This window comes from Condylura cristata, unplaced genomic scaffold (genome assembly GCF_000260355.1).
Source record: "Condylura cristata isolate star-nosed mole 26May11 unplaced genomic scaffold, ConCri1.0 scaffold00016, whole genome shotgun sequence".
Lineage (NCBI taxonomy): Eukaryota > Metazoa > Chordata > Mammalia > Eulipotyphla > Talpidae > Condylura > Condylura cristata.
In genome coordinates this window covers 11,056,573-11,074,981 of record NW_004567117.1, presented here as the reverse complement: position 1 = coordinate 11,074,981, position 18,409 = coordinate 11,056,573, and the positions used below count along the sequence as shown (strand labels likewise).

The window sequence follows — 18,409 nt, the reverse complement described above, 5'->3', positions numbered from 1 at the left end:
GTGGGATCGAACTCATGCGGAAGTGGTTTCAGCTTCTTAGTGCAGTGCTTTACCCCGCTGCGCCACCAGGGAGGGCCTCTACTGACCATTTTTAATAGAACAAAATCTATCTCCTGCCAAAGTTGTTTCAAGAATGAGCAATATTCAAAAGAATCTAATGGGCATTTTAATTCACTCTTTCTAAACTCTTCTGTAGCAACACAACTCTGAAAACAGGAAAGCATTAACTGAACATCAAGGTCTACATTGAAAAAAACTTCACTGTTTCTAACGATAAGATTCTAGGCTGGGTTTTATCTCTTGAAATACCAGGAAAGTTTGTCTCTTCAAGAAAAAAAAATGGAAGGCTACCTCTATTCATAAAATGAGAATTATGAAATCACTGTACGTCCTTTTTTTTTTTATCTCAGTCACCATGAGACTCATGTCTAAGTTAATGCTTGATACTAACAAGAATCTTATTTCAAGTTCCTAATTATCACCTCTTATAAGTCTTTTAATATCTCTTCTTTCATGCCTCATAGTATGATTTTTTAATATATTAATATATTAGTGCTAAGAAAATTTAATGGCTGAGACCCTAATCTATTTTTAAAAAACCCTCTCCTCGGCCCTCCCTGGTGGCGCAGCGGGTTAAAGCACAGCACTGAGAATCTAAAGCCGCTTTCGCATGAGTTCAATTCCCACCTGCCCCGGAGGTGACCACATGGCGTGGCAGACCTCTCCTGATCCGCCCACTGCTCCCCTCAGCAGTGTACTTCATCCATCTGCCTGTTCTGTTCCCCACTGTGTCTCTGGTGAAGCCTCTCACCGCCCCTGAGCCTCTGGCCTGTAACCCAGTACTGTATGCACAAATAAATAAATCTTTAAAAAAAAAAGAAAAAAAAAAAACACCCTCTCTTCTTGATGGTTCTATTACTCATTCTGAGCTGCTGTTCCTCTCTTTTTTCCTTGATGGCTTAAGTTGTTAAAGATATTATCCATAGTGCTCACTTCGGCAGCACATATACTAAAAAAAAATGATATTATCCATATATAAGGTTATCACCTCCATTTTTTCAACCCAACTGCAGTTTGCTTTCTACCTTCATCATCCCACGGATTTATTGGATTTTTCTCTTATCCACACAAAGCAAATGTACTACTTATATAAGCAAACAATAACAAATTAGAGGAGATAGCTATCATATAAAAAAGTCTACTATAACTATTTTATACAGTAAATGTAAAACAACCTGTGTTTTAAAATTTTGAGTTAATGATTTATAAAACTTTACACATGGAAATTTTAATACAAACACTTCTTTGTTTTTTTAATACAAACACTTTTACTGGTATAACTGAGCCAAATCTGAAATGGACTTTACATTGTAGACACATGAGTAATATATTCTATTCTTCTTTGTACATTACAGTGTTTGAGACAATTTGGTAAAGTTACTGATCACAAAGTAATCTCTCATATAATTTTCTCCTCTATGGGAAACAGTTAAGTAGTTTTCTGCAGCTGAAATTGGTTTAACATAACCAATGCAGCTGAATTGTTTACACAGGCTTAGATACAGTCTAACTAGAAAAAATAGCATTGGCAAGAGTTTGTTATTGGGGCTGTGTTTACACTCAGGTAACACGTTAATTTGGGAACATGAAACTGATTCGAGTAACTTATCCATAACACACATAAACAAAAAGATTTCTTTAAAAAAACAAACAAACAAAAAAAAAACAACTGCTGCAAAATGAGGAGACAATTCTGAGTACCTTACATATGTTGCTACGAATTATATCAACAGCTATGGTAATAAGGGGGCTGCTAACTAGTAAGCAATTCAATAGACCATTTCAGATCAGCATTATCATTAAGTCCTCTCAATAGCAGTCAGGGAGAAAGTGGCATAATATATTTTAAATATGCTGAAACTAAGTTGCAGGGATATAAGTAGCTTGCTCATGGTTGTACAATTAGGAAATATTGAAATTATGCCTACATCTGCACTATTTAAAATATTTCTTGGTGATTATGTTTTCGAATTTGAAATCTGGGGTGCCAGAATATATCTCCCTGTACAGATACAAGAAACTCTTCTTGGTGTTCCAGAAATTCTTTCTTTTATTAAAAAAAATTACTAAAACTTACTTTGTAGAAGAAATGGGGTGTAGACCAGAGGTGTGGAGAGTGAAAAGATTCACTAGAGGCAGAGTGAGGAGAAGAACAGGTGGGTTTACTGAAATACACTGCTTAGGTGAGCAGCAGGTAAGAAAGGAGAGGTCTGCTGTGCCACAAGTGAGATAGCTCGCTGGCTGGGGATCGAGCTCAGGCCTTGGTGGTGATAGCACTGAGACTCCCTAAGTCACAAGGTTCCCTTTCAGAAATTCTTTCAATGCAGCTGATGATAACTTGTCTTCTCAGACACCTAGCAGAGAGCTAGTGGCAATTTTTTTTCATATTTTCCCTTTCCTCCTCTTTCTGCTCTATCCAGCCTTAGAAAGAAATCATTCAGAAAGAAAGCACAGAGTTAAAAATGATGTGATAGGAAACTAATAGGAGGGAGCAGAAAGAGGAGCTAAGTTTTTTATGTCTCCTATACTGATATAAAAAGAAATCAATCTAGTACCTAGAGGGCTGGATTCACAAGTTAAATGGAAAGAGAAAGAAAGGAGCATCTAGGTTACCTGTGCTTGGTTTTTCAAATGTTAGGAGAATTCATTAATGATCAGTATGTGTAAATACAGTAAACAATGCTCTGTCTGCACACAATTTAGAAACAAATTGCTGCAGCACATTAGTGATTTAAGTCTTATAACTTTAAGTAATATAGATGAAAAATTACAAATAAATCTATAGGAATGATTTTCTTTCTTCCTGTCAACAACTTCACCCTACTATTAAACTATTTCCATTATAAAACAAGAAATTTGAACTTCTGAAAACTTACCAAGTTGTTGGTGCTTCATCATCTCCCATTTCACCTTCTTCTACATCCATTCCTTCTTCTCTGTCCTCAGTGTGCTAGATTTGAAAAAATATAGTTTATCATAAAGCAATTATCAGACAGAAGGTAAATGCTAGAATTTACCTTCATCGATGTTTCACATTAGTGAAGTCTAGTCACAGTGACTATCTAGGACTATAGTTAATGGAATATAATTTTATGTTGACAGTAATCTGAGAACTCAAGAGTAGTGACAATGTTTAAACTATCATGAAGACATAGTGGAAAGTTTTAAACCAGGGTTTCTCTAAACATGCTCAGTACATTCTCTCTAGGTAGAAAGGATCTATGGCTAAGTACTTTTTGGACAGAAATTTTTTAGAGAATTGAGAAGATCATTAGTAATGTAGTTCCCCCTCACCTGAGGGATATGTTCAAGAACCCAGTGGATACTTAAAACTGATAATAAAACCAAATCCTATATATACTATGTTTTTTCCATATATATTTATATGACAAAGTTCAATTTAGAAATTAGATACAATAGTTGAAAATAAAATTTAAAGCAAAACAGTGTTAAAAGTTGTATATGTGGTCTTTCAAAATATCTTAATGTGCTTATTTTCATATCAAAATATTTCATATGAAATATGAAAAACTCAAATATGTTTAGTTGACTGAAACTACAGATAAAAATTTGTATACAGTTAAATACTGTATATTAAGGACTCTAAGAACTACAGTAAATACATAACTTTTAATGTGAATTCAGGTCGTTACTGTCTCCAATTTTAATCTGACTGTGGAAATTTTCCCCGACTCCAATGCAGAACATTATTATCTGGGAACACTTTAAGATAGTCTGATTGGAAACTTTAAGATATGCTTAGTTTCTAGTTCTATATAAAAAAATTCAAAATAACAAGCTTACATGGAATAGCCAAGAAGTATCTAAAATATACATAAAAGTGTAAGATCAGATTTGAAAAATCTTTGGGCAGCACTGTTTCCAAACTGATGCTAACATTTTAAAGGATAAACCTCAAAAATACAGTTTGGCCAGTGGTGTGCGGGAAGGAACTATGAGCCCAAGGGCCTGAGTTGCTGCTGCTACACCCCATTAGCAGCAGCAAAGGACACCCATGAGGATAACAACTCCAACAAGAACACAGAGGAGTCCAAGCATGACCCCCCAGTATGAGCCTCTATTTTCTTTTCCTGAGCAAGAACTTAAAACACTGGAGGAAAATTAAGATGAGCTTTTTAAAATGTGGGTAACAACTACTGTAATTTGCTAAGAGCACAATCTCCCAGAACAAAAGGAAGGAAGCACAGACAGCATCAAGCTTCTAAAGCATGAGGTGAAAAGTAGTCCACCTGTTCATGAGGAAGGTTAAAACTCTGAAGATATGCACAACCATTATATAACACTACTGATGGAACCAACCAAACCATAAACTTTCCTCATGAGTGCCCCAGTAAGCCCCAGCTGCTGGTCGTACCCTTCTTATGTGCTGAAAATGCACTGAAGTACAAAACAAAGTTTGAAGAATGCAGGAATGAGATAAAAGAGAGAAAAGAAAGAGTAAGGCATGCACATATACACAAAGTTCTGGTAGTAGTGACAGAAAATGCTAAGAATGGTTCTTTGGAGTCTTGGATTATGGAGTAGTTGTATTTTCTATTTTAAATATTTCTATTTTGTTTGCATTTTTTTCTACACAGAACACTTATTATTTCTATACTCTGGAAATAAAGGTTTTCAAAATTTTTGATGATTCACATGAATTATTCAGTAACATAAATATGTTGTGTTAGACTAAATGAAAGTCTCACCTTCTGACCCAACGTGCTTTCCTGCTCATTGGTATTGAAAACAGTGACATTTTCCAGATTAAATTGGCTCTGCAAGTTAAGACCTATTTAAAAAAAAAATTTTTTTTCAAAGCAAACTCACCAAATTCCTAGTTATTTAAGAATGTAACTTTGTGGTTATATAACCAAAACATATAAATTGATAAATCCTTTAGTAGGCAAAGATCAAGTTAGAACACCAATTTTCCCCTCTAAATATTTATTAACTACAAAGAGATTAATAATAACATTGTAGCAGAGAAATTTGGTGCCCAAGGATAACACCTTAACTATAGAAGCAATGATTACATAACCAGTAATAAAACAACAACCTCATACCAAAATGATGCACTAAGAAGGACACATCACCTTTGAGTCTTCCCTAAAGTCCATAACCTCAGTCTAGTAAGGGGAAAAAAACTTAAGAAAAACTTAAATCAATTCTACAAAACATCTGAGTAGTACACTTGAAAAGTATCCAGGTCATGAAAAAATGAAAAAAATAAGCAAAACTGAGGAACTGTCACTGAAAAAAATTAGAGGAGTTTGAAGTGATATGAAAGCTAAATGCAATGTGGAAATCTGGACTGGATTTTGATAAAGTTGTAAAATCCAAATAAAATTTATAGTTTAATAGTCATGTACTAATGTTGATTTCTGTGTGACTCAATACACTATTATTAATAAGCTTTGAATTTAAAGAATCAATGACTACATAATACTTGTACTATATAGTAAGTCCAATATTACTATTTACAAGTAAAAAAAATAAATGAAGATGATCTTTTTGCAAAGCATTTATTTAATCAGTTATAAAAGCTTACCTGATTTCTCAGATAAAGGAAAAAGTCGGGCTAAAAAGAGTTGAATTCGTCCACAGAAGACTGTATTCTGGGATTTTGATAATCTTCTTAGGAGATCTAACAAAATATGAAAATGAAGGTTACATGGAAGAAATCATTCTGTTTTTATAATTAGAACAACTATCCCCATTTGTTATTCAGTTTGCCAAGAGTTATTTCTTAAAGCAGTTTTCTCAAAATGGGGATGTGTATTATTGTCACCAAAAAAGCATTAGAAAACTAGGAATAAAACAAGTTAAGCATGAGCAAGTTAAAGCTTACTAAATTTTTTTGGTTTTCTAAAGTTTATTTCCAGAACAGAAACAATTAAAAGTGAATGATGTTTTAATAAAGTGCTATTACTTTAAAAAAAGATACTCTATTTTAAAAAATTTTGTTACTCATATTTAACTCAACAAGTTGTTGAGTTACTTACCATTGCACATACGTAGTAAATAATTTTTCCCAGCAGAATAGAATGTGTTCTGAAATTAAGACAGAAGTCGTTGCACATCCTTCAACATTAATTAAGTCACAGAAAGTAAAATATTAAAAAGACAATTAACATGTACTAAGAAATCTATTTTGTCACTTTTTTAAAGCAAGAAATATTTTCAGTGAAATAGAAATATTTTCAGATATGTAACAAAATATAATAGCAAGTAACTGTTTTAAACATGTGATGTGCATTCTGAGTCCTTATTACTTAGTAAAATTTTACATTTTAACTTTTTCTCTACTTGATGCCTACATGATTCCCCCAAAAGACCAAAATATAAAATTCTCTCACACGGACAAACTTCTGGGCAATCAGCAATGTTAGAAATTTTAGCAAAAAGAAAAACCTCCAAAACCAATAACTCACAGAACTCTAGGTATATAGAAACATAATGGTAGGAATAAAAGAATCCAAAGCGGTCCTCCCTGGTGGTGCAGCGGGTTAAAGCACAGCACTGAGAAACTTAAGCCACTTCCGCATGAGTTCGATTCCTGCCTGCCCCAGAGGAGCTCCACATGGCGGCAAGGCAGACCTCTCCTGACCCGCCCGCTGCTCCCCTCACCAGTGTACTTCGTTGATTGGCCTGTTCTGCTCCCAGCTCTGTCTCTGGTGAATCCTCTCACCCTCCGCATCTCTGGCCTGTACCCCAGTTCCATATGAATAAATACATCTTTAAAAATAAAGTAAAATAAAGAATCCAAAGCACTTACTGATTTCCAAGTAGCAACATTTTTTTCCACAAAAGTGAATATTGTATCACACAGATCCAAAGGAAGACAATCCAAAACATCTCCCAACAATACAAAAGGTGTAGATGCAGTACAAATACCTTCAAGTGGAGCACAAGCCAATTAAAAAGTTAAAAATGCTATTGAGTAAACAGTTCATGCAAAATAATTCCAGAGACTATCTTAAAGGTACATTTTGTCAACCCTAACAAGGCTTTATGAGATGAGAAATGAAAGTAACCTATAAGTCCCCAAACAGGACATACTTAAGTTTTGATATGTATACCAGTAATGACGACGATAAAATCACTCTTGGTAACACTTCTAGAACATTTACTACATCAGGCACATTGAGTGCTTTCCATATACTAACATAAATTACCTTTATACCCCTATGAAATAAATATTATCTTCAACTTATGGAAGGGAAAAACTGAGACAGAGAGACGTTAAGTAACTTGTCTAAAATTATAGAGCCAGAAAGTGGTAGAGCTGGGATACGAACCCAGGCAGTCTGGCTCCACAGTCTGTTTTCTTCACCACTAAGCTATTCAAAAGAATATAACGCAGCCAATTAAAAACGATGGTTATGATGGCTATAAATTGGAAAATGCTTATGATATAATGTTAAGTGAAAAAGATAGGATTCAAAATTATGTCTACTAAGGTTACAACAAAAAAATTTTTAAAGACTAATTTTACACCAAAATGAGTGGCAGTTTTACAAACCCTTTCTCTAGTTTTCAAATGTTCTATAATGTTGCTAAATTATCTTCATTATTTGAAAAGATTATCTTCAAAAAAACAAAAATATGTGATACTGATTTCAATTATTATTAAACATTTAAATAACAGTATTGGTTCAGGGAAATAAAAGGTAAAAAGTTATTTTGAAATTGTGTTATTAAAGTAAAGCAATAAATTAAGGATTTTTAAAAATAAAGTAATGCATATTAACTAAAATACTTTTATCTATCTGCTATTCTTCTATTTTTAGGTAATATTTTCTAACATGTGTTAAGTGTTTTAGTAGCCACTTAAGCACTATACATAGAATATAGGGGGCACTGTAAATCAATAACACTATATTAATAAAGTATGTTGAGAAAAAGGAAGTAGTATTTCCAGCTCTACTCTGCACTGGTAGGATCGCATCTGGTTTGTGATGTGAGGGATACTTCCTAGATACTTCCTAGGGATAAAGCAGCAGAACGCAACTCAATTTTAGGGAAACCCAATGAACAGAAATAGCTAATAGAAATCAAGCAATGAATTCCATCAATGGGCAGAAGAACATTACAGAGAAGTAGGAGGTTAGATCTGAGATGACACTGAAGTTAATGATAAAGTCCCTTAGCCTCTGGGATACCATATGCTGGACACCCAAGAGATGTGAGAGGCATAATCTCTGCCCTTAGTCACAGTATAGCCTGGTGTAAGTTTACTTACATTTACTAATTACAGAACTTAAGAAAATTGCCTAGCTTCTACTTCCAAGGACTTTAATTCATTAAGTCTTCCTTCTCTCTTTTACATAGTAAATTCCTATTCCATCTTTCAGAGCATTGAACAAATATAAGCTCTTCTAGAAAACTGATATGTCACCTCTGCTTCTAAAGCTTAAGGCACATAAATTACAGCATTTATCATATCCTGTTTATCTTTTTTATGCAGGGTAAACATTCTTGTGTGCTTTAACCAGTGTTGCCCCTGACACTGAATAGAAGCTTAATACATACTTGCTAAGTTAAATTTAACAAAACATTTATGGACAATTTTAAAATAAATCAATTAAATGACATAAAACCTCTCTCAAAAAAGAATTCTTTCCCCCATCAAATTATTCCTCATCAAATAAAAAAGCATATAAGCTTTAATTTTAAAGTTTAATTAAGCTCTTAAGTTCCCATGTTTCTCAAAAAATTAAAAGTTTTAAATATAGACTCTGTTCAACTTTAAGTGTTAAAGTAGCACCAGTATATAAGAAAAACATTTCAATGAACTAAGCATGTGCTACATTAGAACTTACTTAAGTTTTATTAATGAATGAATAAGCATCTCATATAAAAGTTTAACTTATAGTCAGAATTTATGAACTATGCTGAAGCACACAAAATACCTTGCTTCTACAATACTTATACATAAAACTTTATCATGTATGTTCCAATTTTTTTTAAGGAATAAGTGCTAAAATAATAAATATACAAATAATGTTTTATAGATTGAAAGCCACTTTTCAAATATTTATGAGTTAATCAAATGAGTATTTTAACCAATTGGCTAATAATACTGAACCAATATTTTTGCATGGCTTTTGCAATTATTTAATGAGCTCATACTATTGTGTTAGGTACTGTGTGCTTAATTAGTATTTTTTCAAAAGTCTCTTTAAACTATGCCCCACTGCACTGACAATGGTTTATTGATAGTTAACCTGCCAGTCTCTCCCAATTCAATTCTCTCTCCATAGCTGGCATTAGCATGACATATAAAAGCTTTCACAAATCTTCACTTATTCCTCCATCTCCTTTCTCGCCATTCTCACTATACTTCCACTGCTGTGCTCCACGTAGTTCTTTAGTCATGCTGAACTCAACCTATACACAGCTCTTCCCTTCTGTTTCTATCTGACAAGCTCATCATCTTTTCCGACCTAGCTGTTTTCTCAGACTTTTAAATTTTGAAGTTTAGAGTCATTTCAACATTTCAGTCTTACTTCAATCACAATAATCACACCACAGTAAGACATTTATATATATGTCCCTTAATTAGCAGGGACTATGTTTCATTCATCATTGAACCATAAGACCTAGCTCAACTACAGGCACACTGCAGGTGCTTGCTCGTTATTTACTGAATGACAATTGCCAAAATATGTACTGAATAATAGAAATGGAAATTATGTGTGAGTTAATTTTATAGGACAACTTCATTGCAAAGGCAGGATTCAGGTAGAATTTGAAGAATAAACAGAACTGGATAGGTGCAGAAATATGGGGAAAATTTAAATAAAGCATGTCATTCATGTCCAAGGTTACTTAAAAAAACAAAACTGCACTTACCTTCAGTTACTCCCCCAATAGCAAGAGAAATAATAGCTAAAACATTTTCACATGATGAATGATTTATCTACCAACAGAGAAAACAAATTTTTTAGAAGCCAGAATTTAAATATTTTGATATTTAAATTGATTTAAATATTTTGACCAATAAAAAGATACCCTGCCATGAAACTGATTATTACAAATATGGCATTAAAAATGTTTCCTGAAGATAAAATTATGCTTGAGGATGAAAAGACAAAATAAACAATAATAGTATAAATAATTGTAGGAGTGTGTGAAGTAAATAACAAGCAGGTAACTCACTTAATATCTGATGATCTCAGGAACATGGTTATGTTAGCATGATTAAGGCTATAGCCGTAATCAAGTGAAGAAATGCTGATGTTTTAACTCAAAAGCACAGAACAAAAACAGGGCCCATGGAATTAAATGAAAAGTTCATCATTGTGTTTGTGGAAGGGCTTTAGTAGATGGTAGTACATGCATCCAATATCATAAATACCATCAATGACTGATGATTGTATTAAGTGTTGTTTTATCAACAACCCTAAAAGAATGGTATTTCTACCATACAAATATTAATTGTAATTAGTTAAGTGAAGGTTCACTTAACTAGGCCTAAACTGTTAATACTTTCCTTTTCATTTAGTTGCCCTATCAATGGTAAATGAATTGATTGTTCATGTTTAGATTAAATTTCTCTACTGAAGTTGAACAGGCTCTAGTTATTTTGTAAGCGCATTAATGAGGAGGAAGCCATCGGAAAATGAGGGCATGAATCCCAGATGAACATCCCTAGACGAGACCTTTCATGACATTACAGGATGAGTCACTACACATGGCAAAGTGAAAGGGCCCAACTTCAACTTCTAGTTTGTGCTCAGTAAGACTTCATGTCAACTTTTCTTATATTCACTTGGATAGGAATCTCTTCATTTATCAAATCAAACCCTTAAGTTATATCTGTGCTGTTAAACGCCCTAATTTTAACTTCTGTACTATAATCAAGTTAGCTTTCACAGAAGCAAGTTCACGCTAAGAAAAAGTGGCCACATTTAAATACACATTTATTAATTTGCCAGGAGCATTTTAACAATTAAAGGAAAATACTTACAATTTCTTCTTCTAGAACACCTCTGAAAGCCTGGTCAAGGGTACATTTTTTTTCATTTTCACTATTGAAAACAAAAGACACCTGAATATTTTTGAACAGCTGAGGGAAAGTATAAAGATTTAGGTAAGCATATTTCATGGATACGAATACATTACCTGCCGGGCAACTGGCCAAAGGTACTCAACAATGGTTTGATATTTTTATTGTTCAGAGCCTCTCTGGTAGATTTCTAGAAAAATTAAAAAATGCTACTAGTTTGAAAGATTTTATTGTTTACTGAAAAGCATTATACTCTTACAGTCTAAAACTATACCAGGGAATAGTCATTCTACCAGTAATTACTCAAATGTCACTGTTAACATTTTCATCACTTTCAAACTGGTCAGAACTTCCTAGCCAGTTTCTTATTCCAGGTTTTCCCTCATACTTTTTATCATATTCATGAGAATACAGTAAGTCCTCATTTAATGTCACGGACAGTTTCTTAAAAACTACCTCTGTAAGTGAAATGACAGGATGTATAATGAAAGCAGGTTCTCAAATAATGATGCTTTGTTCAATGTTGGCAGGGATTACTATAACAAAATTAGGTTATTTGAACCTTTGAGATTCTGCTCCATTCTGTGTTTTTGAAAAAAATATCTCCAATAGTTCCTTACAGGTTTTGGCTTTGAAGTTTCACAGCTCCCTCTTGAGGTCCTTAATGTTATGTCACTCAGTTTATCTAACCGCACTCTCCTCAATCCCCTTACATCTACTCTCCACTATCTTGTCATTATTTTATCATTTTCTATCAAGTACATTCTAGGGTATTCATACCTTCATGCTATTCTTCCCACCTGCTCACCCAAATTCTACCCATTCTTGAAGACTTAAGTGCTACCTTTTCTAGGTAGCTGGTTTAGTATAGTCCCTCACACATAGCAAGTACTGAAAAAATTCCTGTCTTTTCAAAACTGAGGAGAGTTTTTGACAATTATACTGGAAATGCCCATTTCTGTATGTGCAGTCTTGGGCATATCTCTTTGTGGGTTTTTCTCCTTACCAGTTAAGTAAAGTAAGAGGGTAACTGTATATCCTTACTCCAGCAGTATTAGTGGCATCACCTGGGGATTTGTTGAAAATGCAGAATCTTAGGCCTCATTACAGTATCAAGACCATAACATATGTTTAACAAAATCTCCAGGTGACACCACTGCACACAGAAGCTGGAGAATCATTGGGCAATTAGATGAACCCCCACCGTGACTAGCATTTTGCACATTCCAAAACAGTTGCCATTAGCAAAATTTTCAGAGCACCATGGGTTACAGGAAAATGAGCAGAAAGAAAATGATTCTGATGACACAAACAAGGTATAATTTGATAAAAACCGTGCTACATTAAAAAAAAACAAAAAACCCTGCACGTAAGAAAACCACTGACTGTAAAGAATATTTTTTTCTTTCACAAGATTTTCACTCTGGTATAACGATATATGTACAGTTAAATATCTGCGTAGTTGAACCGTGGCTTTAAATGCTAAAGGCAAATACAGTCACAGAACTTAAATAGGGTTCTTCATGGTGGAGGCTGTGATGGACAACATAAAAATATTGATCTTAAGTGGGAAAAACTAATGAAACAAATCGCTTATCTTGGGGGAGGGGTATGAGTGTGTCTCAGGTTCTATTTCATTACCAGGGATAATAAAACAGCTTATTACACAGTGCAATTCTAAGAGTTAAAAAAAAGCTAACACGACGGTTATTTGCTACAAACTCTCAGTAAGGAATTCCCAAATGCTTACACTACTCCTCTCTAATGTGTATGAATAAAACACACCTGCCACCCATCCCCAGCTGAACGCCGTCTTTTTCTCCCGTAGGACCTCCACATCGATCTCTCAGCAGGAGGAGGTGGCGGGGGAGGAGGGGTGGGTTACAGGTGTGGCGAGTAGACAAAAAGAATCACCACCTGGACGCTTAGGAGGCGGGGCGAGAGCCGGGTCTCAGAGACAAAACCCCTCGCGCCCTCGCCCTTCAGTTCTGGAGACGCCTGCCCCACTAAGCAAGCATTGCAGAGGAGCAGGATCCGCAGGAAGCCTAGGGGTGACCCCTCTACGCAGGAAACCGAGGTACCAAGCACTCCGGGGTTCTAAAACCTGTCTGCTGGAATGCGGAGGCTGGCTGCAGAAGACGTCCGGAAGAAGCAGGTAATGTACATTTCCACCTCCCAGCCCCAGACGGGGCCGGGTGCTCGAGCCCCGGCATTCATATTGTTGTCCCCACTTTACCTTAACAGCAAATTTCGAGTAGTTTCAGGGAGAGTAGGGCAAAGATTAGTTCTAGGTCAAGCCCGCACCTTCCCACCTTCCACTCACCGTAAATCGCGTTCTCGCTTCGGGCAAACTAAAGAGTGGCGGCGTCGGAGACATCTTTTCGGTTGCGCGTGCCCGCCACTGCTCTGCGGCGCTGCCCGATGACGTCAAACCGGGAGCAACGAGATGCCCTGCTCGGGCTAGAGCGGCCGTGCGCAGAGGGGCGAGCCTGTAGGAGAGCGTGGGCTGTGCCAAATTCTATTGGGCGTTGGAAACTTGAGTCGCCCGTACAAACCGTAATCCGGGTTCGTGGTGACGGTTTATGGGCAGCCTTGCCCTGAAAACTGCACGGCTAGGCGGGGAATAGGCCAATACGCCACCAGCTTGGTGTTCCTGGGCTGGAGAAGCCGGGTGAATGTCGGCTAGTTATGACTCACTGGGCCGCGCGGGAATGTAGCGGCCTCCTGAGAAACCGAGTCTAGTGAGTTATGTGGGAAGACGTGAGATTGGGAAATTTTGGCAGTGAGCGTTCTCAGCCGGACAGTGGTTATTTTCACCCAAGGAGTATTTTCAGTCCCGGATCTACATACTAGTTCGTGGGCCCCGAATCTGAGGAGCAGCTTCCTCTTCTGTGAAAGAAGAAATAAAGGCCTATGTCGCTGGGCTGTTGTAAAGCGCGAATAAAATGATGTAGCTGGGCTATTATGGCTTGGAATGGTATCTTGGAATTAGTTTCTTTCACCTAAAGGTCGCCACTAAAAGAGGAAAGACCATGGAGGAATGCAGTAGTTGCCGCTAATTGGAAAATGGGTCACACGCCACCTGGGGCGAGGTAACCTCTATAATTCCACCTCCTTCCTTGACTCTCCTCATTTCAGAGACTTGGCTAATAAAGTTTTTGCAGTTTGGCTTCGGGTCAGTTGGAATTATACAATGAAGAAAGAAACTGATGCAAATGCTAAAAAGGTCCCACTATCTTACACGTGGTACCTAAATAAAGCTAGGCACGATTTACCCTGATCACTTACATTCGACATCCAGTGAATATAGGAAGCTAAAAAATGACAACTGTTCAGAGTCTTGCCCAGTAGTGGGAATCGTGAACAAAGGCGGCTACCTGGAGAATTAGTCTATTTTACCCCTCCCCCCCCAATAATCAACGAACCATTCAGGTTTAATTGTGTAACTTAAAAGTCCAAATGGACAAGTTGGTATTTACTGATTTTTGTAAGTGGCTGATGTAATAGGGTTATTATCAACTATTTGGGAAGAGGTAAATACACTTTATAGGACATATTAGTTTCAGGTATACAACTTGACTATGTATGTATGGTGAAATATGCTCCACAATGTCTAACTTCTGTCACTAGAGTTAAACTGTTTTCTCATTATTTACTCAGTAGCAACTTTCAGTATGCACTATAGGAGTAACTGTAGATTACATTTCCCAAGACATTTTGTAACTAAAGTTTGGCCCTTTTGACATCTACCTATTTTGCCGCTACACAATTCCCTGCTTCTAGCAACCACCAACTAGTGTTTGTCTTTATGAACTTGAAGATTTTGAAGGCAACACTTAATGATGAGGTCTTGTATTTTTTTTTTTTTCTCCCTGACTGGCTTGTTTCACTTAGCTTGGGGCCCTCAAGATTTTTCAGGTTGTTCTAAATAGGAAGATTTCTTCTTTTAACAATTGAAAAATTTTCCATTGACTGTATATTTATGTATTGACTTTACTGTTCTGTGACTTTCAGAGTGTAATTTCACAAAACTACATTTTATAACCCACTACACCCTGGGCTCTATGGTACAGCCTATTTGGAATCACTAGTGGTATGTGCACTTTGAACTTAATACTATGTGAGGGATATATGAACATGACTATATAAATCACATTTTATTTACTCATCCAGTTGGGCACAAAGGTTGTTTCCATATCCTGGCTATTGTAAATATTGCAGGTAAATAGGGGTGCATATATTATCTTCAAGGTGTTTCTTCCCCCCACCCCCACCCCTTTTGATTAAGATAAGTGGAATTGCAGGCTCACATGGTAGGTTTTTTTTTTCCATGTATTTGATTTGAGTAGATTGCCAGGTTGATGGCTACTATATAAGAAGACAGTCTTTAGCATTTTTCTGGCCATATTTTATATATGTACATTTATTGACAGCATTTTTTTTTTTAAAGATTATTTATGCATACAGAACTGGGGTACAGGCCAGAGGCTCAGGGGCGCCGAGAAGCTTCACCAGAGACAGAGTGGGGAGCAGAACAGGCAGATGGACGAAGCACACTGCTGAGGGGAGCAGCGGGCGGGTCAGGAAAGGTCTGCCACTCCATGCGGTCACTTCCGGGGAGGCAGGGGAATCAAACTTATGCGGAAGTGGCTTTAGCTTCTCAATGCTGTGCTTTAACCCGCTGCACCACCAGGGAGGGCCCTATTGACAGCATTTTTAAAAAGATTTATTTATGCATACAGAACTGGGGTATAGGCCAGAGGTGAAAGGATTCACCAGACACAGAGTGGGGAGCAGAATAGGCAGATGGCCAAAGGACACTGCTGAGGGAAGCAGCAGATGAGGCAGGAGAGGTCTGCTGCACCATGTGGATCACCTCCCTGGCCAGGGATCAATCTTGTGCTGCAGTGGCTGTGATAGTTCTGTACTTTAACCCATTGTGCCACTAGGGAGGGCCCAGCAATGGGCTTTTAACATACAGACTTTCTTGTGTTATGGTAAGTTCCTTATATACCTATTTTGAGTTTTTATCCTAAGCGGATATTGGATTTTGTCAAATGCTCCTATTGAGAGGATCATGTGATTTCTGTCCTTTTGTTAATAAGTTTATCACATTGTGTGGCTGTTGAATCATCCTTGCATACCCAGAATAACTTCACTTGAGCATGGCATTCATTTTTCTTTTAAATGTACTGTTAAATTTGGCTTGCTAGTTCTGTCAGTTTTGCATCTAAGTTCACCAGTGGGCTTATAATGTTCTTGTGGTATGTTTGTCTGGTTTTTGTATAAAGGTAACTCAAACTTTGTAAAAATGATTTGGAAGTATTCTTTCTTGTTTTCATTTCAAGAACTTGAGAAGGATTTGGTACTATTTAGCAGTGAAGCCATATAAGCCTGAACTTTTCTTTGTTGAGATGTTTTCAATCTAACAAGTAAGTGATCTCTTCAGGTTTTCTATTTCATGATTAAGTCTTGCTTGGTTGTATGTTTCTAGGAATTTATCCATTTCATCTAGGTTATCCAAATTGTTGGTATGATTGTTTGCAGCAAGATCCTTTTTTTTCTTTTTTGGTGGCATTAGTTGTATTATCTCTTTATTTTTATTAGTCCTTATTTTCCAAGGGGAGTTTAGCGAGATTTCCTGTCAGTTTATCTTTACAGAAGTTATTTTGGTTTTTTTAATAATGTAATAGTTTATTTTTACATCATTTTCCATCTCCATTCCAGTTGTAATCCCCATGGAATGTTTTATTTTTTTATCATTTTATTTTTTAAAATAAATTTTATATTATCAATTGACAAACATTGTATTGTTACTTTTCTAGTTCCTTGAGGTGTCAAGTTAGGCATTTGAGGTTTTTCTTGTTTCTTGAAGGCATTTATTGCTATGACCTGCTCTCTTCGAATTGCTTTTGTTGCATTCCATAAGTTTATTGACACAGCAAACTTACAATATTGTTTGTGTGATTCAGAGATACAGGGTCAAGCCTCTTCAGATGTATCTCACTCTCTATAACTACTTTCAAGGCTCCAATAGGCATCCATTAGTGCTGGTACTGAGTGGTCCATAGGCTGATGTCCCCCCTCTACACTTGGCTATTCTCACACTGGCAACCTTAATTCTATGGACAGGTTTCTAAGATTATTTGAAATCTGTTACTCTGAGACTTCTAAAGGGTTTGTCTAATGTGTTGTGTTGTTTCTTTATATTCCATTTCATTTAGCGATGTCTTCCTCTACTCCATCCATGCTGTTGCAGATAGCATGGGTTCATCTTATATTATCATTGAATTGTAGTCCATAGTGTGTATATTTTGCATCTTTGCATCTTAACCTACTCACCTATTCTTGGACACTTTGTTTCTATAGCTTGGCTATTGTAATATAGGCGTGCATATATCTTTCTGATTAGTGTTCTTGCATTTTTTTTTTTTTTTTGCCTTGATACCTAGGAGTGGAATTATCTAATGGCATCTAAGTGCCATCTTCCCAAGCTGACCTTTAAGAAGGAAAGATGTGAGGGATTTCTCAGCTGGTGCCTGCACAAGAACATTTCATTCTTTAACTAGGCTGTAATGACCCCTACGTGGTTGCTAGGAGGGCACAGGTGTTGTCAATTAGCATATAGCACAGCAAAGCAGGAATATTCAAAAGTACAGTGCTGGGTGGTGGTGTGGTCAATCCAACCTGTGATGGTTTCAACATCAAATAAAGAAAATAGGGGAGAATCAGCAGGCATTAATGGGGATTTACTATTTAATAGGTGTTGATTTTAACTTAGGATGATGAGAAGGTTCTAGAAATTAGTTGGTGATGCTAGTTACATAATATGAATGTAATTAATGCTACTGAATTTGCATTTTTAAAAAATCCTACAATGGAAAGTTTTAAGGTTTTTTTAAAATTAGTTTTAAAAGTCTTTCTCAAAAAGCAGCAATTTGATGCTAAATAACTTAAAAGGTAAAGATATAACAAACACCAATACCTGAACATGAGGTTATATTCACTAAGACAAGGGAATAGGTAATTCATTTTTATTTATTTTTGTCTTTACATAACACTTATTTTATTAGCGCAATGTCTTCAAGGTTCATGCATTTTGTAGCATATCAGATTTCTTCTATTTAGTGACTGGGAGAACTGGTCTGCAGCTGTTAATCAGGGTAGGGGATGGACTTTGAGGGGGTCCAGTCATTGAAAATTGTGTGTAAGAATAACTGATGTTTTGTGGTATTGCTGAAAGACTAGCTCTTTGGACTTCCAGATCTAAATTTCTGTAGTCTGAAGGGTCATGCTTTGTTGCACTTTATAGGATCAACTCCAGTGTTCCCTAAG

The 18,409-nt window shown here is 36.2% G+C and overlaps 1 protein-coding gene across 1 annotated transcript in view; it reads right to left on the bottom strand.

Moving 5' to 3' along the window:
• THOC1 (THO complex 1) overlaps window positions 1-13,483 on the bottom strand; it is a 33,323-nt gene extending 19,840 nt beyond the window's left edge. Inside the window, exons 1-9 of the mRNA XM_004683773.1 lie at window positions 13,398-13,483; window positions 11,191-11,264; window positions 11,036-11,096; window positions 9,919-9,985; window positions 6,839-6,957; window positions 6,066-6,114; window positions 5,612-5,707; window positions 4,770-4,852; window positions 2,937-3,010 (exon numbers count right to left, since the gene is read on the bottom strand). Of these exons, the coding sequence (XP_004683830.1) occupies window positions 2,937-3,010; window positions 4,770-4,852; window positions 5,612-5,707; window positions 6,066-6,114; window positions 6,839-6,957; window positions 9,919-9,985; window positions 11,036-11,096; window positions 11,191-11,264; window positions 13,398-13,451 (677 nt within the window). The 5' untranslated portion in view covers window positions 13,452-13,483. The remainder of the gene's footprint in view (window positions 1-2,936; window positions 3,011-4,769; window positions 4,853-5,611; window positions 5,708-6,065; window positions 6,115-6,838; window positions 6,958-9,918; window positions 9,986-11,035; window positions 11,097-11,190; window positions 11,265-13,397) is intronic.
• Window positions 13,484-18,409: the final 4,926 nt, after the last annotated feature.